At 30.2% G+C, this 24,458-nt stretch overlaps 1 protein-coding gene across 1 annotated transcript; it reads left to right on the top strand.

Moving 5' to 3' along the window:
- LOC105840645 (fatty acid synthase-like) lies at positions 1–23,517 on the top strand. The gene is made up of 20 exons (XM_036287124.1): positions 1–38; positions 1,587–1,779; positions 7,057–7,310; positions 7,421–7,652; positions 9,367–9,785; positions 13,198–13,491; positions 13,590–13,800; positions 13,879–14,039; positions 16,593–16,910; positions 17,050–17,549; positions 17,801–18,102; positions 18,180–18,575; positions 18,705–19,729; positions 19,898–20,142; positions 20,218–20,911; positions 21,013–21,844; positions 21,991–22,469; positions 22,566–22,832; positions 22,998–23,252; positions 23,350–23,517. The coding sequence occupies exons 2-20, from the start codon at positions 1,608–1,610 to the stop codon at positions 23,458–23,460; spliced, it is 7,167 nt and encodes a 2,388-aa protein (XP_036143017.1). The 5' UTR covers positions 1–38; positions 1,587–1,607; the 3' UTR covers positions 23,461–23,517.
- Positions 23,518–24,458: the final 941 nt, after the last annotated feature.

Below are 24,458 nucleotides of genomic sequence, written 5' to 3'. Positions count from 1 at the left end.
GGCATAAAAGTTAGTTTCTTGCTCACGACTTAAACACGGTGAGTATCAAACCTACCCAAGGAACACACTAAAGTCAACAAAAAGTCAAAATGACTTTATTTTGATTCGAAATAGTCACGCATTTTTTGTATGACCAAAAATTGACTCCAGTATCTGCTACTTACAAGGGCAAAGAAGTCTGGATATAAATATTTTAAATTATATTATATTACTATATTATATTAATATTATTTACTCTTTCTCTCTCACTCACATCAGCATGCATTCACGTGCGACATTATTATATTATATTATTACATATTATTATATTATACAAAATATTATTATTTTATATTACTTTATTTTATTATATTTTTAATATCTTATATTATATTCAATATCATAAATAAACCTTAATAAAAAATTTCTTTAAAATATTTTTTAACGCTCTCCGTCGCGGTGCTATCGCATTCTCTCATGCTTTTTTCAGTGCATAGCATAGAGCAGATTTTTGCTTTTTCCAATATATCTCGAAAAGTATTGGAGATATTAAAAAATGTTTTATACAAAAGTTTTATGGTAACAATATCTCTATCTAACTACATTAATAAAATTAAAAAAAAAATTTTTTTTTCAAAAATTAAAAAACAATTGTTTAAAAAAATTTTTTTTTTAATTTAATTACTGTAGTTAGATAACAGTACTTTTATTGTAAAACTTTTGTATAAAACATTTTTTAATATTTTGTTCAGTTTACGAGATATATCGAGAAAACAAAAAATGTCTCAATCTTTGAAGGGTGGTTTCACCCCTTCAAACCGTTTATGGGCAGCTACGATAAATTTCTAAATTTATGTATTTACCCCCTTTACATTTATGCCAAGTTTCATTAAAATCAGAATTTTCGAGTTCGCGAGGTTCTCTTGTTAGTGACGAAAAAATGACTTTGCTCCGTGATGAAAGACTGATCTCTAATTTTAATATATAAACGTATTAGCTTATATAGAAATTATACTTATGCATATGTAATAATTAATTTTGCAATAGAACTATTTTTAGAACAATATACTAAATTAAACAATACACTAAAATTATGAAAACTATAATACTAATATATATATATTAGTATTATATATTGTATATATTGTTTGTTCAATACTATTATACTAATATATATATATTAGTACTATATATTGTATATATTGTTTGTTCAATACTATTATACTAATATATATATATTAGTACTATATATTGTATATATTGTTTGTTCAATTATATCTATTATAATTATAAGATATAAAAATTTTAATAAATTTATTTCACATATGTTTTTACTCTATAACTGTATTTCAAAAAATTTTTTAACTATAGCAAAGAAAAATCCTACACATTACTATAAAACTAAATATATTACTAGCATGACATTTTTTTAACGTCAATAAACCGTCAAATTTTGTTACCAAAAATCATCATTTTGACTTTTTCTGTCGTGACGTAATTATGACATCAATGTGATGTCATTTTGACTATAATGTGTTCTTTGGGTAGGTATAGTTTACACTACAAAAAATTAGTATATAATATATGCATATAATTCTTTTTTCTAGATCGAAACGATAATATTAATCATGGATGATAAAGAAGCATGTGGCTCGTGGAATGATATTGACTCAGGCGAGGAGATTGTTATTTCTGGTATTAGCGGCAGATTTCCAGATTCAGATAATATGATTCAGTTTCGAGAAAATCTATTTAATAAAGTTGACCTTGTTAAAGCAAATCATGATCGATGGAAAGAAGGTGACAATTTTATTACTTATAATTTTATTACAATTTAACATTACTTCTGTAGAAACATTGTTGCAAACACAGTGCAACCTTTGATTAATTATTGGACAGTTATAATGTGTTTATTTATTTAATAATTAAAGGACAAAATTTCTTAAGATTCTAATCAAAACGTAAAGACTTTCATAGTTATTGTATAGAGAAATTATATTAAAAAACTATAATAACTAAAAACAGTTATTTAACGGTAAAAGAACAGTAAATAAAGAAGAAACTTATAATTTAAGACATTAAATTATGAGTTTCTTTTCTATTTACTGTTCTTTTATCGTTAAATAACTGTGTTTAGTTATTATAGTTTTTTATATAATTTGTGCTCTCTCACTCTTGTGTCAGCGTGCGTGCTCCTACAAGATACGCAGTTTATAAGTTAAGTCTATGATACACACATACACGGCGTGTACACATACATATGTCGTACACGTGTGTACTAAGATTGTAATCGGTAATCCCATCTGCCATTGGGCAAAAAGTTGAGACAGTCATTATATGTATAAGAATCATCCTGTATATAGAGAAATCAGTAATGGGCCGACTAAATAGTAATGGGCCGAGTTATTCAGTTAAACTGCATAAATTTCTATCAAGATGTCTCTAATTAATAAAAAAATTATGTTACTGCTATAATAATTATAATTACACATTTAAATGTTGTAAAAGTATATAATACTTTAAATTAATCCATTAACGTTCAAGCGAATGCATTTTTAACATAATTTTCAGCAACTTTATTTGCAATGTTAAAGGTCTATAAAAAATTTGAAAAGTATTATTTCTTATGTAAAATTTTACGCTCTTTCAGAATCTATTGTCAAAATTTATGTACAATAAAGTTCAAAAAAATTATGGCGACTTTTAAGTAGAAAAATGCAAAAAAATTGCAAAAACTTTTGAAAAAATATTTTTTTAATTGAAATAGTATGAAACTCCAACTCTTTCGCAACCATCGATGCAATATATAGTTACACTTTAAGGTTATATTTTTCAAATTTGTCAAAATTATCATTTTCATTAAAAAATGGCGGCTAAATGGCAAAAATTTACGAATTGTTGCATTTCTTCCACAATAATTCATAAATTTTGGATAATAAACTAACAGCTTCTTATTACCTGAAAATAATGGGATTAAAATTCCTAGTTTATTTTCAAATAAATACATAACTTTTAACATGGCGGATTCAATACGGCGACCAAAAAGTGCAAAAATTGTTGATTTTTCTACATTTTTCCTAAATTTTTCCATGAATTCTTTCTTGAAAACTACCCAATGAGCACAATGATGTTTGAAAAATATTTTTTTTAATGTTTGAGAAACATTTTTTAAAACATTTTAAGAAACATTTAAATAATAGTAAGTCCCCTTTTTCTCACAAAAAAATGTTTATTTTACATTAAAAAAATATATTTTTTTTTATTATTTAATAAACATTTATTTAACGTTTAAACAAATTCTTTTTTAAATATTTACTAAACATTTGTTTAAGAGCAAAAAATTGTTTGCATTATTCAATCATTTTGATAAATTTCTATGATAATTTAGGGGAGTAGACTATACATGTTTCAGCCAAGCTACAGTCGTATCTATTAGAACATGTTTAATTTATATGTCCGAGAAAACGGTCACCCACTCAACTAATGTTAATCACCGTCGACGTTGCTTGACTTCGAAGATTGTACGCAACCTAATTAACACTTCGTGATGATCCATGAATACTTCATGTTTATGCATACATATTTGTTATAGATTATTTCAATAGATGTTGTCAGAAGGATGAAACATGGATAGTTAATTTATATTTTTATAATTAAATAAAATTTTACAGTTTTTTACTGATTTTTACATATGTGAAATAGCTGTATATGGAATAACTTATGAAAAGATCTATTTTTGCTCTGTTCGTAAAAAAACAAAGAATAGATGTCATTTCTTATAATTTTTGAGTAATGTTAATATGTCATATATTGTTTCGATAAGTGCAATATATATTGTTTTAATCTCCACTTTCTTTATGTTCCGATGTTTCAATTTGTGTCTCTTATATAGAGGTTTCATTTACACGCTTTTAACGCTTTCATTATATAAATTCACTGTTCCTTTATATTTGATTTACGCTCCATAATTAGTGAAGCTTCCTAATCAGGGCAACGATCATGTAACTTTTTTCTTAGGGCGAAAACGTGAAAAGTGAAAAATTTCATGTAACTGTCTCTTTCTACACTGAGAAAAAAATTTCTTTAAATACATTTAAGAAACTCGGTTTTCTTATTAGAAAGAAATGATTTATTTCAGTTTAATAATGATACTATTGATGTCATTAAATCATTACTTAGAGGAACAAAATCAAAAATGTACGAAATAATTTACTTAAAAGAATAAAATATTTATTTGCTAGCATACATTGTTTTGTTGCTGTAAAAAAATATTTGTTTGCATCAAAGAATTCTATTTCAAGAAAATGCATTTTCTTAATTAAAAGAAATTTTTTTCTCAATGTATTGGTGTCGAATAGAAAGAGACAGTAACTTGAGACTTTATTTTTCACGTTTCCGCCCTAGGGGAAGAATTATATGATCGATACACTTTGAAGTAAAATATTTTTAAAAATAATATTTTAAACTTTTTCAATGTAAAATAATTATTACATAAACATTAAATAAATGTTACGTAAATATTATTTTAAACGGTTATTAAAATAATTAAGTTGATATTATAAAAACATTAATTAAATATTATATAAATATTTGTCCTAAATCATTATTTTAAATAATTAATTATTGTAACATAAATATTAAATCAATATTAAATATTTTTTTTAATATGTTTAAATTTATTTTTTAAATGTAAAATAAATATTACATAAATATTAAATAAATATTATTTAAATAATTTTCTTAAATCATTATTTTTAATGAAAAATTAATAATTTATAAATATTAAATTAACGTTAAATTAACTTTTTATAAATATTTTTTCTAATTTATTATTTGAAATAAATAATTAATATAAAACAAACGTTTAATAAATATTAAATAAATACTATTTGTACAATAAACGCTAATAATGTAAAAATAATTAAAATAAATATTTGAAAAACGTTTTGTGTGCTCATTGGGTATTTTATGCACAAACTATTATCAGTTTATGAATTTATTTATTAGTATATATCAACAAACATAAATGTATAAAGTTATAAGGCAGTAAATTAAAAATAGTAGAAATTGTTGACTACTAATTCTAAGCATACTTTTTTCTTGCATGCGTTTTTTATGGAATTTCGTATACATGTGTTTTTGAGGTTACTGATTACGAATCTTAAATTGAGACAGAATTGGAAAATTTTCCAAATTAAAAATGGCGGATCCAATATGATCTAATATCTGGGAGGTTTTGAGATCGCTGATTACAAATCTGAAATTGGAATTAGAAAATTAAGGATAGCAGAAATTAAAAATGGCTCAACACGGCAAAAAAAATTTTATTTAATAGTCGGATTTATTTATAATTAGATATGTATTTAAATTTTGCTGATATTTGGGTATTTGGTTTTTTTTCAAAGTAGATTTGTAAAATCTGCGAAATTTCTTTGTGTATCATTTAGAAAAAGTGTATAACTTCATACGTTGTAACAAATAACGTTGTAAAGCAATAACTTTACAAAATATTATATTATTGATTTGTTCATCTACAATTTTTTACTTCGGATTCATAATTAACAATCTAACTACTCATTAAAACCTTCAAATACCCAAATTCAAATGAATTAGATTTATTAGACATATCGATGAGTTGTAAATTGCCTAATGGCCTGCTTTGGATCTTAGTGATGGATATAATTCTTTGTATTAAATTTAATTTTTTTAGCTTTATTTTAAACTGCGTGCCGACAGGATTCGTCAAACTTAAAACACAGTAACTAAGCTAAATTTTGATGTTCAAGAGCGTCTTAAAATCCCTCTTTTCTACCTCCCCCGAAAAACTATAAATAAATTTATTGCGAAAAATAAAACCTCAGCCAGTTTTTCAAATAAATTAACTTTTTTTTTTCAAAAACTGTGGTCGCTATATTGGATTCATTATTCTAAATTTTTTAATTTCAAGTTTAGATTCATAATCGGCGACTTCAAAACTCGCAGATACCCAAATTAAAATAAATTAACCTTCACTTTTCAAAAATTTGATCTATTAAATTGGGATCTATCAAATTTATAATTTAAATTCCAGATTTATAATTAACAATCCTAAAATCCCCCAGATTTTCAAATTGAAATAAATTTGCTTATTATTCATTAATTTTGTCCACCATATCTGCCATCTTAAATTTTGAAAATTGTTAAATTCTAACTCCAGACTTGGATTCAGCGATTTCACAAACCTATGTATACAAAATTCCATAAAAAACGCATGTAAAAAAAAGTGTGCTTAATTAGAATAGTAGTCAACAATTTCTACTAAGATTTTTAATTTACTGCCTTATAACTTTATAAATTTATGTTTGTTGATATATACTAATAAGTAAATTCATAAACTGATAATAGTTTGTGCACAAAATAGTTTTCGAGAAAGAATTTATGGAGAAATTTGGGAAAAATGAAGAAAAATCAACAATTTTTGCACTTTTGGGTCGCCATATTGAATCCGCCATGTTAAAAATTGTGTTTGATCGAAAATAAATTGCGAATATCAATCCCAATATTTTTAGTGATAATAAGCTGTTAATTATTCAAAATTTATGAATTAAATATTATGAAAAAAAATACAATTCGTAAATTTTTTACTATTTTTACTATTTAGCCGCCATTTCAATAAAAATGACAAGTTTGACAAATTTGAAAAATATACTTAAGAGTATATTAATTTTACATTAAATATACTTAAAGTACAATTATTTTGTACACTGATGGTTGCGAAAAGAGTTGGAGTTTCATACTATTTCAATGTGAAAAAAATATTGAAAAAAAAAAGTTTTTGCGATTTTTTCGCATTTTTCTATTTAAAAGTTGCCATAACTTTTTTGGGCTTTATTTAACACAAATTTTGATGATAGATTCCGAAAGAGCGTAAAGTTTTACATATGAAATGATACTTTTCTATTTTTCATAGACCTTTAACGTTGCAAATAAAGTCGCTAAAAATTATGTTGAAAATATGTCCGCTTGGGCGTTAATGAGTTAAAGTTAAAAAATGAACAAGACACACACATATAACATCATTATTTCATATTTTATTAGACTTTTTTCCGGGTGTATCAAGCCGTATGGGAATAGTTACTAATGTGAAAAAATTTGATACAAATTTCTTCGAATTATCTTTCGATCAAGCGCACACACTTTCGGCTGAATCGAGATTATTAATGGAACATTCTTACGAAGCAATTGTCGATGCGGGATTCAATCCAAAGCAATTACGAGGAAAAAATACTGCCGTAATTATAGGGACATGTTATTTTGAATTGCCAAAGAAATTTCTATATGAGGAAGCTCAGGTGAGAAAAAAAAAATTGTGATTAATACAACAATATAGAAAGAAAGAATAATTAAACCTATTATTATATGTGTACTAGTATTTTATAACTTGTTAATATTTTGTAATTAGTTAAACGGTTTGAATATGATTGGATGTAGTAAAACTACAATGCCGAACATGATTTCACATTACTTGGATCTGAAAGGACCATCACATATTGTCGACACAGCATGTAGTTCTAGTCTTTATGCCGCGGCACTTGGTTATAATTATATTATGTCAGGAGTATGCGAAGACGCGATAATTGGGACTGCAAATCTGTGTTTTGTTCCAGCTATCAATCAACTATTTACTAATTTTGGTATTTTTTAAAATATTACTGTCATTAAATATATGTAAACTACACTGGCACAAAAAAAAACGAGACAAAAATTTTAACCGATTTTTAGGCAATCTTCAAAGTAATGCAACTTTGCGAAAAATCATCCAAATTACATGTACTTTTTTTAAATTAAAGGGCAAAGACTCTACTTTAAGAATCCCTAGGCGAAAGTTTAATTTGTTAAGTGCAAATCTTTTGTATCGCATAAAAACCAAACATGTTTTTTTAATTAAAAAAAGTAAAAGCTTGTTATCATTTTTCACAAGTTTCTCGTTAAAATCTTACTAATATTAATCCAGATTCTTAAAGTCCTTTTTTTTCTAAGCAATTAAAAAAAAACATGTTGATACAATGTTTTTTATTGATTGCACACGAGTTTGAAATTTGCACTGCATTTTAGGGTATTTTAGCGAATAAATACGGTATTTATTGAATATCATGAATTTTGAGTATCAATATGATATTGCACATTGATTTTATTCGTGTTTAACTCAACCACACCGCCGTCATCAAAGTGACCCGATGTGCACCACGTAGAGAATGACGATCGGATTTTGTACATCATATGGCCCTGAAAAGGCTGATTTTTTTAAATAAAATTTGAACTTTTATATTTTATGTATGAGTATGTGTATATGTATGTTTACGTGTATGTGTGGGTTTATGAGTATAGATGAATGTGATCTTCTGTTGACTTCAGTGAAATTGGTGCGTCAGCTATCCGTAATATTCAGTAAGTACTTTCCACCGATAAATTTCAGAGCCACGTGATGTACAAAATCCGATCGTCATTCTCTACGTGGTGCATATCGGGTCACTTTGATGACGGCGGTATGATTGAATTAAACACAAATAAAATCAATGTGCAATATCATATTGATACTCAAAATTCATGATATTCAAGAAATACCGTATTTATTTACTAAAATACCCTAAAATGCAGTGCAAATTTCAAACTCGGGTGCAATCAACAAAAAACATCGTATCAACATGTTTTTTAAATTGCTTAGAAAAGAACTAACTTCAAGAATCTGGATTAATATTAGCCAGATTTTATTGAGAAATATGATAACTTGTGAAAAATGATAACAAACTTTTACTTTTTTTAATTAAAAAAACATGTTTGGTTTTTATACGATACAAAAGGTTTGCACTTAACAAACCAAACTTTCGCCTAGAGATTCTCAAAGTAGTGTTTTTGCCCTTTAATTAAAAAAAAAGTACATATAATTTAGATGATTTTTCGCAAAGTTGCATCACTTTGAAGATTACCTAAAAATTCGGTCAAAATTTTTGTCTCATTTTTTTTGCGCCAGTGTATTATTAAATATATATAAACTATATCTTGCGCATAAAAATTAAAAGAGATATTTCTTTATTTACAGAAAAAATATATAATCTGACAAATTATATAATTTTAATGTATTCTAATATTATGTATTAAAAATTGTAATACGATTTTTGACAAAGTTGGATAATATTTTTAATGGATAAAACAGATAGTTCTATAATGCTTTTGACGAATAAACTTATCTCTCTCTCTCTCTCTCTCTCTCTCTCTCTCTCTCTCTCTCTCTCTCTCTCTCTCTCTCTCTCTCTCTCTCTCTCTCTCTCTCTCTCTCTCTCTCTCTCTCTTTCTCTCGCTCTCTAATATAAAGTAAAATATGTCTTATATAAATTTCTCATCATATAGGTATTGTGTCACCTAATGGTTATTGCAGACCTTTCGATTCCGCAGCAAATGGTTTTACGCGTGCTGAAACGGTGGCAATAATATACCTACAAAAAGCAAAGAATGCAAAAAGAATTTATGCTATATGTTCACATATTAAAGTAAACAACGATGGTTACAAAGAAGAAGGAGTAACGTATCCATCTCAATTAGCTCAAACTAGTCTACTAGCGGAAATTTACAATGAGTGCGGAATACCGACATCTTGTTTGGATTACATTGAAGCACATGGTACTGGTACCAAAGTTGGTGATCCTCAGGAAATTGCTGCAATCCAGACAGTTTTGTGTAAAAATAGAGAAACTCCATTAATGATTGGCTCCGTCAAATCTAATATTGGTCATTCTGAAGGAGGAAGTGGCTTGAATCAGATTGCTAAGGTAAAACAAATGGTTTCTGTTTTTATGTACTATTTTTAAAATAATATTTATTTTATGCATTTAGATATTATTCATATACTAGCTTTTTCGCCCGCGCTTCGCGCGGGCTCAAAATCTCTTACTTCACGCACACACACATATATGTGTAAGTACCGCGTCTGTATGTCCGCTGACCCAAAAACTCGCACAAAAATACAGGGTGTTTCTGAAATGATGGTAGTAACTTTGTTAAAAAATTCTTTTTTGAAACATCTGTATTTCGAAATACCGCTTTATACATCGTTGAAATGTTTTTTTTTTTAACATCAATTACTCTCTACCATTCTAGTTAAATCCTCTAAATTTTCTTTTAAATCTTAAATTTATTTATTATAATAAAATATTTTTAATCTATTTCAAAATAACATGCAATATATGAAACTATCAACTTATGTTTAAACTGATTTATTTATTTATTCACGTATTTATAACTTATTTTATTTTTCAAGTAATTGTCACACAATATGATTGAATAGATTCTCTCTGAAAATTTAATTTTTTACTCTAATCACCATTAAGTCGCGTTTATGTATGTATGCATTATTAGTTGTTTTTAAATCTTTTATTTATATGTATATATAACACTGAAATGTAAACCTAATCATTTTTATGTCCATCTATTTGCTTTTGGTATTCAAATTTTACAATTTTTGATCAAAAATACATGCCCGTATAAGTAGCTCGCAGAAATACAAACTAACAAACATGCGTACTTATCGTATAATACAAAATCATTAGTGGTGCCGTTTACATCAGTACATCATGCCGTACTCAAGCGTGATCTTGTTTTTACCAAACTTTTCATAATAAAGATCATGTTATGTAACCTCCTCTCTAATAAAAATCCGATTCAATGGATCCATATACTGGTTGTTTCATTTAAGGACCTACATTTCTTAAAGTTACGCCAAAATCATTTATGAAACACTTTGTATATGGATAATCCAAACCCATGGCAACCATCGTCGATTATTTTGGAATAAAATGAGACCATTTGCATATCGCATAATACACAAGCATTTGTGGTGCCGTTTACAGATGCCGAACTCAAGCGTGATCTTATCCAATACATGGTTTTACAAAACTTTTTATAATAAAGATCACGTTATAAAATTTCCTCTATAATAAAAATTTGACTCAGTATATTTATATACAGGTTGTCTTATTTTAAGATCTACATTTCTTAAAGTTACGCCATTTATTTATGAAACACCCTCCTGTATATGGAAAATCCAAACCCATGGTTTTACTCAAAAATAATAAGTTTAGAAATACCTTGTTTCTTGAATTAACCAAACCCTTTGCAGCAATCATTTTAAAAATTGATAAAGGTAAAAATTGATACAGGTTGTTTCATAAATGTTTGACGTAACTAAGAAATGTCAGTCCTTAAATGAAACACCTTGTATATGGAAAATCCAATCCCATGGCAGCCTTACTCGTTATATTTGAAATAAAATGAGACCATTTGCTAGAGATTCGGGCTACAAATAACGATGTTGTTTGCGGTTATACAGACAAACGTTTATCCATTATTAATCAATATATAAATTATTTTTGAAAAACCCGGTATTTCGAAAAACCAAACCCATAGCAGCAATTCTCGTAAAATTTTAAATAAAATAAGATCTTTTGCATTAGAATCGGACCACAAGTGACGGAGTAGTTCACGGGCATACAGTCTATCATTCATACGTATATTTTGGCCTATCATTTTTAAAACACCCTGTTTTTGAAAAATTCGAGACCATAGAAGCCTTCCCCAGAAAAATTACGGAGTAATTCGCGGGCTTACAGCTTTCAATCATTTATAACGTATATTTTGGCCTATCATTTTTGAAACACTCTGTTTTTGAAAAATTCGAGCTTATAGTAGCCATCCCCGGAAAAAATGCTAAATTTTGAGACTATTTGCATAAAGATCAGACCACAAATGATGGAGGAGTTCACGGAAATACAGACTTGAGTCATTCATACGTATATATTTTTATACGTATATACATTCATAACGTATATTTTGGCCTATTTTTTTTAAACATCCTGTATTTGAAATATTCGAACCCATAGTAGCCATCCCCGGTACAAATGCTAAATTTTGAGACAAATTGCAAGAGAATCGGTCCTCAAATGACGATGTAGTTCGCCGGCAAACAGATTTCAGTCATTTATACGTATATTAAAGCCTATAATTTTTGAAACACCTTGTTTTTAAAAAATTGGAGTCTATAGTGGCCATCCCCGGAAAAATTGCTAAATTTTGAGATCAGTTCCAAGAGGATCGGACCTCAAATGACGGAGGAGTTCGTTGGAATACAAACTTTAGTCAAAAAAACGTATATTTTTGCCCATCATTTTTTAAACAACCTATTTTTGAAAAATCAGACCCCATGGTAGCACTCTCCAGAAAATTTGCTAAATTTTGACACCAGTGGCGTTAAGATCGGACCACAAATGACGAAGCAGTCCGAGGAGTTACGGACATACATACATTGCGACTTATATACACTCAGCAGCAAAAAAAGCGGTACACTTAAAATTTCGGAAAATTTTACGAAACTTCAAATGATCATAACTTGGTAAATAATAAAGATAAAAATTTTTCTTAAAAAAAAAAATAAAGCTTGAAGTGTCCACTTTAAGAATATTTTAATAGCAATTATGCGTGACTGTTTTTTTCAAAATGGCAGATGACAAAGTTAGAGGATGCAAAATTGATAAATAAAGATCTGAGTTTCCGGCGGTGCATGGCGTGAATCAGGTGTCACAGCCCAATGGAACGAAATGCAAATGAAAATATAGAGCATTAGCTTTAAAATGCTTTTTTACAGAGTTTGATGCGATCATTTTTCGCTAAGTAATTAAAATTTGAATTAAAAAACAAAGGTTCAAGCGTTAGAGAGGGGCGGCCGTCGCGGCCGGGCGCTCGGCACGCTTGCATTTGCCGGTAGACCGGGCTAATACAGAAAATTTTACAAGTCTATAACTCGTTAACTATTGCGGAAATGGAAAAACGATAAGGACTTTTCTGTTCAGTTTCATGCGCTCTACCTGCTTATAAAAATTGCATAAATTTTTACCAAACACCCTGTATATCTCTACAAATCACATAACCCTAATTTGTTTCACTTTTCAGTAAATTGTTAATTAAATGTATCCATGCAAAGAACTTTTGTCTATAATATGATTCGTAGAACTTTATAGGTAACAACCTTATATCAACAAAAATTGTATCACATAATATGTATTTGACTTAATTAATGAATTATTTGAATAAAACAAAATGGTGGTTTGTAACCTTCTTCTCTCCTCTACCTAACTTTAATAAAGTACTGTATTAAAAAATTTTAATTCAAAACTATTATTAATTTTAAAGGTAATAATAGCATTCGAAAGCGGGTGTGTTCCTCCAAATATTAACTATACAACACCACGGAATGATATAGACGCCTTAATGAATGGAACTGTTTGTGTCGTCCAAGAACCGATGCCACTTAAAAACGGTTACATAGGTATCAGTTCTTTTGGTTTCGGAGGAGCTAATGTTCATGCATTATTAAAGTGGAATCACAAACAGAAAATTAACAATGGTTTACCGAACGATGACTTGCCAAGACTTGTGATATTATCTGGACGTACTGAAGAATCTGTGAAGTTGTTTCTAAATGACGTTAGTAAATATTTTGAAAACAATATTAACGTTATTTCAAATACTTAAATTTTATTTTTTGTATTATAATTTTTGTTTTAAGAAATATTTTACTTTAGGTCGTTAATCATCCGATAGACAAAGAATACATCCGTTTATTACACGACATCCATGCAGACAATATAGAAGGTCACCCATGGAGAGGATTTATTATACTTAATAATCAGCAACAAGAATCAATAAAAGAAATTCAAAATTGTGCTTCAAAAGGCATGAAAAGACCTGTTTGGTTTATATTTTCTGCTCTAGGCACACAATGGCCAGGAATGGGTATATACTTAATACTTTGTACGTTAATCATGTATTTAACTAATAAAATAATACATACAATTTTTAAATTAAAATTAGGAAAAAATTTATTAAAATTTCAAGTTTTTGCTAATACTATAAGAATGTGCGATATTATTTTAAAACCATATGATATAAGTGTCACGGATATTTTGACAAAGGCAGACGAAAAATTGTGCAAAAAGGCTTTATATGTCTTTCTTGGTATCGTTGCTATTCAGGTATTATAAATAAATGTTAATTATATTTTATTTATTTTTGAAACAAAAATATAAACTTTCTGTGATGTTATATTCTACTTGAACTACATATTATCTAATTATCTATACCACGCAACATCTTTCAAAAAGCTTTTTGAAATATGTGTGCTGTATTTATGATGTGTGTTAAATTATATTCCATTTTCAGGAATATATACACTGGCGCAAAAAAAACAAGATAAAAATTTTGACCGAATTTTTAGGTAATCTTCAAAGTGATGCAACTTTGCGAAAAATCATCCAAATTACATGTATTTTTCTTTAAGTAAAGGGCAAAAATTCTACTGTGAGAATCCCTAGGCGAAAGTTTGATTTGTTAAGTGTGAACCTTTTGTATTGCATGAAAATCAAATATGTTGTTTTTTTTATTGAAAAAAGTAAAAGTATATTATCATTTTTCATAAGTTTCTCGTTAAAATCTCTAATATTAATTCAGATTTTTAAAGTTCATTCTTTTCTAAGTAATTAAAAAAAACATGTCGAGATGATGTTTTTTGTTGATTGCACACAAGTTTAAAATTTGCATTGCATTTTAGGGTATTTTAGCGAATAAATACGATATTTTTTTAATATCATGAATTTTGAGTATCAATATGATATTGCATATTAATTTTATTCGTGTTTAACTCAATCATACCGCTGTCATCAAAGTGACCCGATGTGCACCACACATGGAGATTGACGGTTTTTGGATTTTACACATCACGTGGCTCTGAAACTCATCAGTGAAAATTTGCATTTACTGATCTGAATATAACGGAGTGTGAATCCCAGATGCGCACAGTAATAAACGGACACAGCAAGCTGAGTGAAACGGACACAGTAACAAACGGACACAGTGCGAAACGGACACAGTGCGAAACGGACACAGTAACAACCCAGATAGCCAGTTTGGTATAATAAAGATATTAGCATCTTCCTATGCATTTATGTCGTCCGTTGTGCTGTTGTTTGCTAACATTCAATGTCGGAAATAAAATTTTTTGCACGTTTCAAACATTATGCTAGCATTATTTAAGATCAATGTCGAATGCTAGCAAATAACAGCACAAGGGACGACGTAAATGCATAGCAAGATGCTAACATCTTTATTAGCAACATGAGAACAATTTGTGCTCATACATACTTTTGTGGCTATCTGGGAAACGGACACAGTGTGAAATGGACACAGTAACAAACGGACACAGACCAAATGCGCACAGAGCGAAACGGACACAGTGCGAAACGGACACAGTAACAAACGGACACAGACCAAATGCACACAGAGCGAAACGGACACAGTGCGAAACGGACACAGACCAAATGCGCACACTGCACATGCGCACGGACCAAACGCACACACGGAAAGTTGCAAACCCATGTGATGCAGTGAATGCTTTGCACGCACACACACACATACACACACACACACACACATACGAAGGGGTGCAAGGGGAGCCTTCGGCCTCCCTCCCGCACCCCCCGACCAAGTTGCTAACCTATGTGGACTTTACTCTGCTTGCAATGTACATGGATGGCATTTGGTCCGTGCGCATGGGCAGTGTGCGCATTGGGTCTGTGTCCGTTTGTTACTGTGACCGTTTTGCACTGTGTCCGTTTCGCTCTGTGCGCATTTGGTCTGTGTCCGTTTGGTCTGTGTCGTTTGTTACTGTGTCCGTTTCATTCAGCCTGCTGTGTCCGTTTATTACTGTGCGCATCTGGGACGCTCCCATAACGGATAGCTTACGCGCCAATTTTACTGAAGTCAACAGAAGGTTCGCCATTTTAGCAGCTTGCTCAGATCACATAAATATACACATACTCATACATAAAAAATAAAAATTCTTATTTTATTAAAAAAATTGGCCCTTTTCGTATAATGTGTAAAATTTGATTGTCAACTTCCATGTGGTGCACATCCAATCACTCTGATGACGGCGGTATGATTGAGTTAAACACAAATAAAATCAATGTGCAATATTATATTAATACTCAAAATTCATGATATTCAAAAAATATCATATTTATTCGCTAAAATATTCTAAAACGCGGTGCAAATTTTAAACTGGTGTGTTATCAACAAAGAATATCGTATCGATATGTTTTTTTTAATTGTTTAGAAAAGAATGAACTTTAAGAATCTGGATTAATATTAGTAAAATTTTAACGAGAAACTTGTGAAAAATGATAACAAACTTTTACTTTTTCCAATTAAAAAAAACATGTTTGGTTTTTATGCAATACAAAAAGTTTACACCTAACAAATTAAACTTTTGCCTAAGGACTCTCAAAGTAGAGTCTTTGCCCTTTAATTTAAGAAAAAGTATATGTAATTTGGATGATTTTTCGCAAAGTTGCATCACTTTGAAGATTGCCTAAAAATTCGGGCAAAATTTTTGTCTCGTTTCTTTTTGCGCCAGTGTATATGTCATTTATAAAGATATATCTTAAATTATATTTTACTATCTTATAATTAATTAATATTTTTAAATACATATAGTGTATGATTGTAATATAATTTGTACATACTTGTAGATTGGCTTAGTAGACCTCTTGACATCCTTAGGAATTACTCCGGATTACATGATTAGTCATTCCGCTGGTGAACTCGGTTGCGCGTACGCGGATAAATGTCTCACTATTGAACAAACTATTTTGTCAGCATACTTTATAGGTTTGGCATGTGTTGGAGAAAAAATAATTTGTAGCTCTATGGCACTCGTCAGTCTTGATTATGGAAGTCTAAAAAATATGTGTCCAGCGGATATTAAAATAATATGTCGCAATAGCGGGAACAGCAGCGTTGTGTGTGGACCTATAGAATCCGTACAAAAATTTATGAAAAAATTACAGGTAGGACAAAATGACTTTTGCCTTAAATCAGTAAATGGAAAATTTAAGTTAATAATTTTAAGAATATTAATTTCTCAAACGGAAGCTACAATTTACTTTACCCCTACACGTGATAAATTTTGTATTTTTATATCATCAGCTTAATAATATTCATGTGAAAGAGATCTATTGCAACGTACCGTATCATAGTTCATTTCTGGCACCCGTGAAAACTCAACTTCTGTTAAATTTAAACAATGTAATACCGCGGCCGAAAAAACGAAGTTCAAAGTGGATTAGTTCTTCAATATCTCGGACGGAATGGTTCACTTCAGCGTCAAGTTTATCATCAGCGGACTATCATACGAATAGTATATTAAGCACCGTTCTTTTTGAACAAACCACACAACTAATTCCAAATAATGCTGTGACTATCGAAATCGCACCAGACAGCGTTTTGCAAAACGTTTTGAAAGGATCCTTGGACACAAAAGTAGCAAACGTTATACTGAATAAACGCACTGAACAAAATATTGAAGTGCTTTTACAAGGAATTGGGAAGCTCTACAATCATGGTTTACAACCACAAATCGCCAATCTGTACCCACCAGTGGAATTTCCAGTTAGCCGAGGAACTCCTATGATCTCTCCATCGATCAGGTGTATAATATATTACAGAAAAAAAGAAATACTTCTTGTCGCCAGTAAAATGAAAACTAAGTCATTAATATAATATAAGGTCGATTTTCTGGCAAATCCATTTATTAAATATATTACAACGTTTTGACCACTAATTTTGGTCCTCTTTAGATTTACCAAAAAATCGACCTTATATTATTGACTTAGTTAATATTACAGAAATGTACGTAAAATTTTATAACATATAAATAAGGTTTTTAATTTAATTTCAGATGGAATCATTCCAAAGATTGGTTTATACCGGACTGTAAAATAGATAGGTACGTAGAAAGAGAAAGATACATCGAAATTGCTCTGAAAGATGTGGAGTACGATTATTTGGCCGGACACGTAATAGATGGGAGAAATATACTGCCCGCAACAGGTTATCTTGAACTTGTTTGGCAAACTATTGGCATGATGAAAGGATTAATATTCTCAACAGTACCAATAATATTTCGAGATGTACAATTTATTCGTGCTACTCATTTGACAAAAAATAATAATGTAATATTAAGGATTGCGATACAAAAAGGTTTTTATGAAATAAGTAATTTGAAAGCATAATCGTAAAGAATGCATGTGATATAAAAAGATTCAAAATTATTATAGATGGGAAGTTTGAAATAACCGAAAGTGATAGCGTTGTGGTAACAGGCACAGCGTACAACATATCGAATCCAGAACAAGAAATGACTTCGACAGATTTATTATTAGAGAATTATGATGAAGAAAAAGAAATGACAGCTCGAGATATCTACAAGGAGTTGAAACTCCGCGGTTATCAGTATAGCGGCTGGTTTCGTGGTATAAAGAGTGCATCCGTTTCAGGCAATAAAGGACATATTATTTGGAAAAATTGGGTAACGTTTATGGATACCATGCTACAAATGCGTCTGATCGGATACGATACTAGGGATTTGTATGTTCCTACAAGTATTCGAAGACTGGTGATTAATCCTGAACTTCATATCTCAATGCTACGAAATAATGCAGATTATGTGAAAGGTACGTTAGACATACATTAACGTAGTTGTTATTTAGTAAGTACTGTTTTGTTTTACTATAAAATTATAACTTGTAACATACAATATGTTGCAAAAAATCTGGCTGATATTATGTAAGTGCACATTTTAGATACCATACTACCCATACAAATATACAGAGATATAGACACTATTGTAGCTGGCGGGATAGAGATACAAGGGCTTAAAGCTACTCAGATTTCTCGTCGGAAGTTAACCCAACAGGCTGTTATCGAGCAGCATATATTTATATCTCATCAAGATCGCGCTGAAATTTCTTTAAATGAGGCGATTCGGATATCAGCACAACTCGTGTTGGAAGACCATCAAATCACTAAAGTGAAAGCCATTGAGCTGGTGGAAGACGTGGACGATGTTACATTAGAATACCTTTCATCTTTATTGTTGATTGAAGCTTTTGAGGATATACCCTTGATACAAACAAATGTCACTCTATTAACATCGCCGAATCGTTTCAGTTCAGAAAACTTGTTACAAAACATTTTAATCTCTGACATAAACAAACCAACTGTAAACGATAAAGTCTTAATAGTTGCCGGTTTCAATCTTCTGTCTAAACATCAAGCTTCTTTAGAACGACTTTTGCCATTTCTAAAAGAAGGTGGCTATCTGTTGACGCGTGAAAAGTGCGACATATATGACTATAGCAAGTATCAGCAACAATACAAATTAAACCTTATTCTTGAAAAGCGCACCGATAAAGAAATGATTGTTCTTATGAAGAAGAAAGTTTATGTAAAAAATCATATTGTTGTGCGTATAAGTAATAATAATTTTAACTGGTTAGATGATTTAAAACCGCTTGTAAGTGATGAAAGCAAACTCGAGGAGGATAGTAGAATCATAATTGTTGGAGAGGGAGACTATGAGTGTGGTCTGTTGGGTTTTGTTAACTGCTTGAGAAAAGAACCAGGTGGAGAACTGGTTAGGGGTGTGCTTATTCAAGACAAAGAGGCTCCTAAATTTTCCCTTCAAGACCCCTTCTATTTACAACAATTGGAAAAAGACATGACTATTAATGTATTACGGTCTGATAGAATCTGGGGATCGTACAGACATTTACGATTACCACAACAGAAAGCCGAACCTGTTTCTACCGCTCACGTTAGCCAAACGGTATGTACAAAAATATTTTCAAAGTATATCGATGACTTATTCATGTGCATAATAAAATTATGTACGTTCATGCATTTTAATTTTTGCCATTTTTATTTACAATTTTTTAAATTAAAATTATTGTTTCATATATTATATTGTACATTGTATTATAATTGACTTTTGTAGATTCGTGGTGATTTGAGTACGTTTTGTTGGATGGAAAATAATCGATCTATTGAATTTCCTATGGAAGATTTGGTGTCTGTAGTTTACTCATCTCTGAATTTTAGAGATGTCATGTTTGCAACTGGTAAATTAATACTTAATATGACTATTTCACGGGGACGGTTATTTGAATGTATTCCTCTTGGAATGGAATACGTTGGATTCGACGCCACCGGGCAACGAGTAATGGGAGTGAATGATACTGAGTAAATAATGTTTTAAAAACTAGTTACATTTTTTAATATGAAAGAATTAAAACAAATTTGAAATTATTTTTTTAGTTGTATAGCAAACGTTGTTGTAAAGAATAAAGATTTATGTTGGAAAGTACCGGACGCGTGGACATTTGAAGAGGCTGCCTCAGTTCCATGTGTTTATAGTACAGTTTACTTCGCCTTATACATTTATGGAAAAATGAGAAAAGGCGATAAAGTACTTATACACTCTGGTACTGGCGGCATTGGACAGGCAGCTATTCATCTCGCTCTCAAAGAAGGATGCGAAGTGTTCACTACTGTGGGCACAAACGAGAAACGAAATTTTATTAAAAAAGTGTTTCCTACAATTTCGGATGAATATATTGGAAATTCTCGAGATACCAGCTTTGAACAAATGATAATGCGACAAACAAACGGTCGTGGCGTTGATATCGTGTTAAATTCATTGGCGGAGGAAAAGCTAATCGCCTCCGTTTGTTGTTTGGCTCAAAACGGTCGTTTTTTGGAGATCGGAAAATTTGATCTTGTTTCTAACAATCTTCTTTGTATTTCTGCATTTCAGAAGGGTATAAGCTTTTATGGAATTTTATTAGACAATATATTTATTGGTGATCACAAGTATAAATTCACATTACGCAAAATGATAACTGATGGTTTTGAGAATGGAACTATCAAACCTATCCAAGTAAAAGTTTTCCCCAAAACAGATATTGAAGAAGCTTTTAGATACATGGCTAGTGGAAAACATATGGGAAAGGTATGTGTTTATTAATAACGAAGAAATTTATTTTTTTGTTATAGTGTTGCACAAACATATTTCATACATAATTTATATTTATTTTTAATATATGTTTACAGATTATTATAAATATTCGGGACAGAGATAAATCTTTACATGAGCCCATTATCGCATATCGTCGTTATTATTGTCTCAGGAACAAAAGTTATATTATATTGGGTGGTTTGGGTGGATTTGGTTTAGAGTTAACAGACTGGCTAATATTTCGTGGTGCCAAAAACATAGTATTGGTTTCACGAACTGGAGTAAAAAACGGTTACCAACGCATGAAGATTCGACTATGGGAATCGTATGGTGTAAATGTGTTAATTATCAAGAATATCGATGTTGCCGATCCCGAAGATTGTAAATACCTCTTGCAAACTGCGGAAAACGAAGCACCAGTGGACGCGATATTCAACCTCGGTGTGGTGTTGAAGGATAACGTTTTAAAGAATCAAACCGCGGAGACATTCGCAGAGTCCTTTCAGTCAAAAGCTCGTGCGACACAAACTTTGGATAAACTTTCGAGAAAGTTTTGCTCTAAACTGAGACATTTCGTAGTGTTCTCTTCCGTTTCTTGTAGTAGAGGCAATGCTGGACAGACGAATTATGGCATGGCTAATTCTGTTATGGAAAGAGTGTGTGAAAAGAGAGCGGACGAAGGATTACCCGGATTGGCAATTCAATGGGGAGCTGTTGGTGACGTGGGTCTCGTCGCTGACATGCAGGAGGATGAGAAGGAATTGATTATTGGTGGTACCTTACAACAAAAAATATCATGTTGCCTCGATGAACTTGATAAGTTTTTACTTCAAAGCCAGCCTGTTGTTAGCAGTATGGTAGTGGCAGAAAAGAAAACGGGATCTATCGGACATGGAACTCCGACGGAAGTTATCGCCGATATTTTAGGTAGGACTATATTATATATTTTTTCTTTATACTACACATATCTTGTAGTATAAAGTATTTTTAATATATTTTATATTATTTTATTATAACTTGACAGGTCAGTACATTACAGCTCAAGTCAAAATGATTTTTTATTTATTTTATAGACATAAAGGATATGAAAGTTGTAAGTCAAAATACATCTCTGGCTGAACTTGGAATGGATTCCATGATGGCCGTGGAAATTAAACAAATTCTGGAACGAGAATTCAATATTTTTCTTTCTGCCCAGGAGATACGGAATCTCAATTTTGCAAAGCTAAACGATGCATCCAATATGAACGTCATTGACGATAATATGAAAAATAAAAAAGAGCTTGATGTAAAAAAGTCAGATATCACAAAATTTGGTTTTGTTGGTATTGTAAGTGATAAAGACTTTATTACAGAAAATTATATCAATTTCTCGACTAAAAGACAGAATACTATGACTGAAGTTTTTCTTGTACCGGGCATTGACGGATGTGGAACAGTCTTTAGTCATTTAGCATTAGAAATTAATTTTTCAGCAACGTCTTTAAATTATAATACAAATAACATCAACGCTGCAAACTTCATATTGGGGATAATTGATCGTCTCACCAATGTACGCAAACATACTAATAATTTTATATTATATTTACAAAAAATTTTTATTATTTTTTGAGACATACAATTTTACTAATATTTAATATTTTTACAGCATGTATTAACAAAACTAAGAGACGGAAAAGACTTTGTAATGGTAGGATACTCTTTTGGGTCTATTATTGCAATTGAGTTAACAAGAAGATTGGAATCCTTGAATTTTAAAGGCCGCTTGGTTCTTATCGACGGCGCTCCTGAGCAAATTCAAATGATAAGCAAACATTTTATATCAGATTCAAATAATGATACAGATCTCCAGATTAATGTTCTAACTATTTTTATGAAAGTTTATTTACCTGTTAAAGAGGAAACTATTAAAAAGGTATAAATTTTTCCCGATTATCTATCAAAATTAATTTACAGAATATTACTATATTTATTTTCTTTTACTAAAAATTATTATTAATTTTTTTATAGTTCAGCATTTTAATAGATTTGTATTTTAAAGTAAAGTTTTTATTCAAAAAATATTTAATTTTTTTGATAGATTGTAACAGAACTGAAGAAATGTAAAACCTGGGAAGAGAGATATAGCATTTTTGCCAATCAATTCTTAGCTTTATCAACGTTACTTTCGCCTGTAAATTTAAAAACGTACTGTACGACAGTTTGCAATCTTTTATCTTCTCTTCGACAATATGATTCTTCTTCATCACCGCCCATTAGATCTCCTATAATGTTGCTGAAATCTACGTACACATTGTCTATTCCTGCACTGGAAGAGGAATACGGTTTGCGGAAGGTATATCAAAAGTTATACTAATCTGTATTTAATTATTTAAAATAAAAAACTTTTTGTTAATAATATAAATATAATATAATATATATAATTATTTAAGGTAACTCAAAATGTGGTAAAAGTACATTACATAGAGGGTAATCATGTAACGATCTTAAAGAACGTGAAAGTCTTAGATGCAATTAACGGAGAGCCACCATTTATAATTTAAAATCTTAATCTATTTGTAAATTTATAATTTAAAATTAAGTTCACGGTTATTATAATTCGAACAAAATTATCTTTTTTTTTCAAAGTTAAAAAAAGGCTCCAAATGTGTGTATGTGCACCTCTAACAAGGGAACGGACAGAACTGTCCCTCGCCGATTTTAATGAGCTTTGGATATGTTGTAGAACATAAGAAAATATCAAACCCATATTTTTTTTTATCTGCGTATCTCGACGTTTAGGGGTTAAAACCACCCCTCGAAAATAACGCATTTTTTCGTTTTTTGCGAATATTTTTGAAAATATAAGGTTTATGAAAAAATGTTCTATACAAAAGTTTTATGGTATTTTATACTCTTTACAATAGTACATTTATATTTTTTAAAAATTTCAAATTTTTTAATTTATCCCACCCCTCACCCCCTTTTTTCAACATTTTAAAAATTTTGTAAAGACAAAAATTAAAGAGCATTAAAAGCCGAATCCACCCATATATAATAACATATAGATTCCATTATTCTCAATTATTAGCAAAACAAAATAGTAATCTCGCACTATAGGTGCCGCGCTAGAAGTAGTGTTGCGTTATTTCTTTAGTCGCGTCACACTCAATAACTGCCTCTTCTGCGTATATTTTTATATTAAAACATAAAAATGGATTAATCTTAATTATATAATACGCAACGTATTACACGATATAAAGCATGAATGCATATACAGGGTGTTTGGTAAAGATTTATGCAATTTTTATAAGCAGGTAGAGCGCATTAAGCTGAACAGAAAAGTTCTTATCGTTTTTCCATTTTCGTAATAGTTAACGAGTTATAGACTTGTAAAATTTTCTGTATTAGCCCGGTCTACCGGCAAATGCAAGCACGCCGAGCGCCCGACCGCGGCGGCCGCCCCTCCCTAGCGCTTGAACCTTGAGTTTGCTAGGCGCGCGGGAGGAGTTGTTACAACAAGTGGCAATGGCTACGCACAATGTGTACGTGTACATATATG

This window comes from Monomorium pharaonis, chromosome 5, assembly GCF_013373865.1.
Source record: "Monomorium pharaonis isolate MP-MQ-018 chromosome 5, ASM1337386v2, whole genome shotgun sequence".
NCBI classification, from domain to species: domain Eukaryota; kingdom Metazoa; phylum Arthropoda; class Insecta; order Hymenoptera; family Formicidae; genus Monomorium; species Monomorium pharaonis.
The sequence above is the reverse complement of the archived record's forward strand: the minus strand, read 5'-3'. Positions and strand labels throughout refer to the sequence as shown.